The 2,664-nt window shown below is 56.5% G+C and overlaps 1 protein-coding gene across 1 annotated transcript in view; it reads left to right on the top strand.

The window, feature by feature from the left end:
• The first annotated feature begins 465 nt into the window (after positions 1-465).
• Positions 466-2,664, top strand: part of KAZN (kazrin, periplakin interacting protein) — a 10,687-nt gene continuing 8,488 nt past the window's right edge. The window contains exon 1 of the mRNA XM_010132592.1: positions 466-649. Coding sequence (XP_010130894.1) covers positions 514-649 — 136 coding nt within the window. The 5' untranslated portion in view covers positions 466-513. The remainder of the gene's footprint in view (positions 650-2,664) is intronic.

Genomic DNA, 2,664 nt, shown 5'->3' with positions numbered 1-2,664 from the left:
TCCATTCTCGGGGAGGTTTGAGCTTTGAGCATAACCTGAGCGTGGGGATGGCTGGAGGCAGAGCTGAAGCGTGTTGTGTGGGGCACAGTGGAGCTCGGCAGCCTCTGTGGGACACTGGCCATACGAGCGCTCCCTCTGTGACTGGTTTGGATGGGGAAGGTGGTTCTTGGTTTATTATTATCGTTATATATTATTTATTTTTCATTTTTTAATGCACACCCCAGAAACTAATACCCAGTGAAGAGCCCTCCCCATCGCCTCCCTCCCACCTCCTCCTCCTCCTCCTCCTCCATTCCTGGGGTGCTACAAACACTGCTGCAGGTTTTGGGCTGTGCAGAGCAGTTTTGCAAGGAGGGAGGGGGGAGCCTGGCAGCATTTCCCCGGGGGCTGAGTTTGCAGCGGGGCCGTGCCGGGAGCCGTCGGTCACTTCCTCACATTGTGTCTCCTCTTCCTCCAGCGCTGCTGCGGGAGGAGGTGGCCCAGCTGCAGGAGGAGGTTCACCTGCTCCGGCAAATGAAGGAAATGCTGACGAAAGACCTGGAGGAGACGCACGGCAGCAAGTCGCCGGAGGTCCTCTCGGCCACCGAGCTGAAGGTGCAGCTGGCGCAGAAGGAGCAGGAGCTGGCGCGCGCCAAGGAGGCTCTGCAGGGTAAGGGCTGTGCATCCCTCGTCTCGTGGTTGAACCCCAGCCGAAACCAGGACAGACCTCTCCCTGGGACCCTAAAGTTTCAGGAGGTTAATTAAGGAGGAAAGGACAAGCCATCCTTCCCACTGGGGCTGTGGGTGTTCACCGTGTGCATGTGGTGGCTGGTTTGATCTCAGGGCAGTGCTCTCCAGGACCATCCCCCGCTGTCCTGTCCCAGCTTGTGGAGCTGGAAAGGACCAGGGTGCAGCAGTGGGGTGGGAAACGGGGCATGGGGAGGGGCTGCAGCATTGCAAACTAATTCCTCCACGGCTGGCTGTAGCGTAGAGCCAAGGGAGCAGCTGAAATGCAGCTGGACAAGTTTGCGAGGTGGGAGCGGGTTGGGTTTGAGCCCCTCGGACTCTGAGGAGGGAAGCAGCGAGTTTCCTGGTGAATTTTCCTTATCCCGCGTGGGGTGAGCGGCAGCACTGCAGGGAGCAGAGGCTGGCTCTCCAGGGGACGTGCAGGGTCTCCTCTCTTCCTGCGCTGATTTGGGTGTGTTCAGGGCCGTGCTCTCCCTCCCTCACTGGCGGCTTCACTACGAGCTCACCGTGAGCCCCAGGATCTGCAGAGCAAAACGCAGAGTTGCAGCTTTTCCTCCCCAGAACCGAGCTGACAATAAGTGCAGCAGGACAGTTTGTTGGCTGGAGCCTAGGGGATGATCCTGAGCAGGGGAAAGCGCTCGTGTGTCAAACCCTGGCAGCGCTGCAGCTCTAAATATCATCTCAAATCCCCAGCATACCGAGTATAACTTCCACTTGTCGGCTCATGTTTGCGGATTATCAAGAGAGGCTGTCAGAAGTTTTCAGGCTCAGAGGCTGAGTGGCACGGGGCGGGAACCCCCAGTCCGGCACGTCTCCCCCCGTCCGGGATGCTGAGATACACAGGGAGGGGCAGGGAATTGGGCTGTGGCTGTAGCTGGGGAGAGGGATTTCAAGAAATTTTATTTTACTGCTCTCTGATTTGCAAAAGCGTCCCTAGAAGTCAGTAACAGACAAAATAGCCTCAAAGTCTTGCTCTCTCTCCACGCCACTGGTGCAGCCTCCAGCAGCAGGAAATGCTCTGGGTTTATAAAACCGTAATTGAGGAAGAAAAACCTTTGAAGAGAATATTTGCTCGGTGTGGACGGGGAGAGGGAAGTGCTGATAAATGCAAAATACAGAAAAGCAGAACTATTTTAAGACTATTTGCGGGGAAAAAAAAAGTCATCTAAGAAGCTGTAGTGAGGTCATACGCACTTCTGTGGAGGGTAGTACGGAGGAGAGGCGAGTTTGGCTCGAGAATCGTGAGTATTTAAGGAATATGTCAGGTTTTTATTGGCCAGTACGCGCGTTACTGGGATTGGTTTTCCAGGGCTCCTCTGCAGGTGTGACGGCTGGGAGGAGGGAATCTCAGCTTGCACTTGGAAAGGAGTCTAATGAGAAGCCTTTTTCAGTCGATGCTTCTTCCCTCCCCTGCAATACTGGAAAGCTCCTGCGTGATTTGGAAAAGCTCGGCAAGCTGGACCCAGCCCCATGAGCCGGGCTGGAGGCGCTGGGCGGCAGAGCAGGCTTAGCACGGCGGCGGGTGCGGAGATGGCGACTGTGGAAACAGAATCAGCAGCTGCAGGGGGGAAAAAAACCCTTTTTCCTTTCTGTGAAAAATTGTGCATGGAGAAATGTAGCCAAAAGGGGAGAAAAATAGCAATAACCGGTGCCTGGCGAATGGTCCTGCCAGGAGAAATGTATCCGCTGATCGAGGCCGTTGGGGAAGGAGTGGCTCTGGATTACGGAGCTGCAGCATGAGGCAGTGCCAAGAGCGCAGGGGAACCTGGCCGTGCTGTCCCATAGCTGAGGGGTTTGTCAGTCCTGTCCCTCAGGGAGACCCCATCTCCCAAGAGCACCTCGCAGACGCATCTCTGCAGAGCCCCGCGGTCCTTGCTGGAGGATGCCCTGTGCCCAGCAGCGCCGGCTGCAGCATCCCTGCGCCTGCAGCGGGTCCTG

This window comes from Buceros rhinoceros, unplaced genomic scaffold (genome assembly GCF_000710305.1).
Source record: "Buceros rhinoceros silvestris isolate BGI_N320 unplaced genomic scaffold, ASM71030v1 scaffold28043, whole genome shotgun sequence".
Lineage (NCBI taxonomy): Eukaryota > Metazoa > Chordata > Aves > Bucerotiformes > Bucerotidae > Buceros > Buceros rhinoceros.
This window is presented reverse-complemented; position numbering and strand designations above follow the sequence as displayed.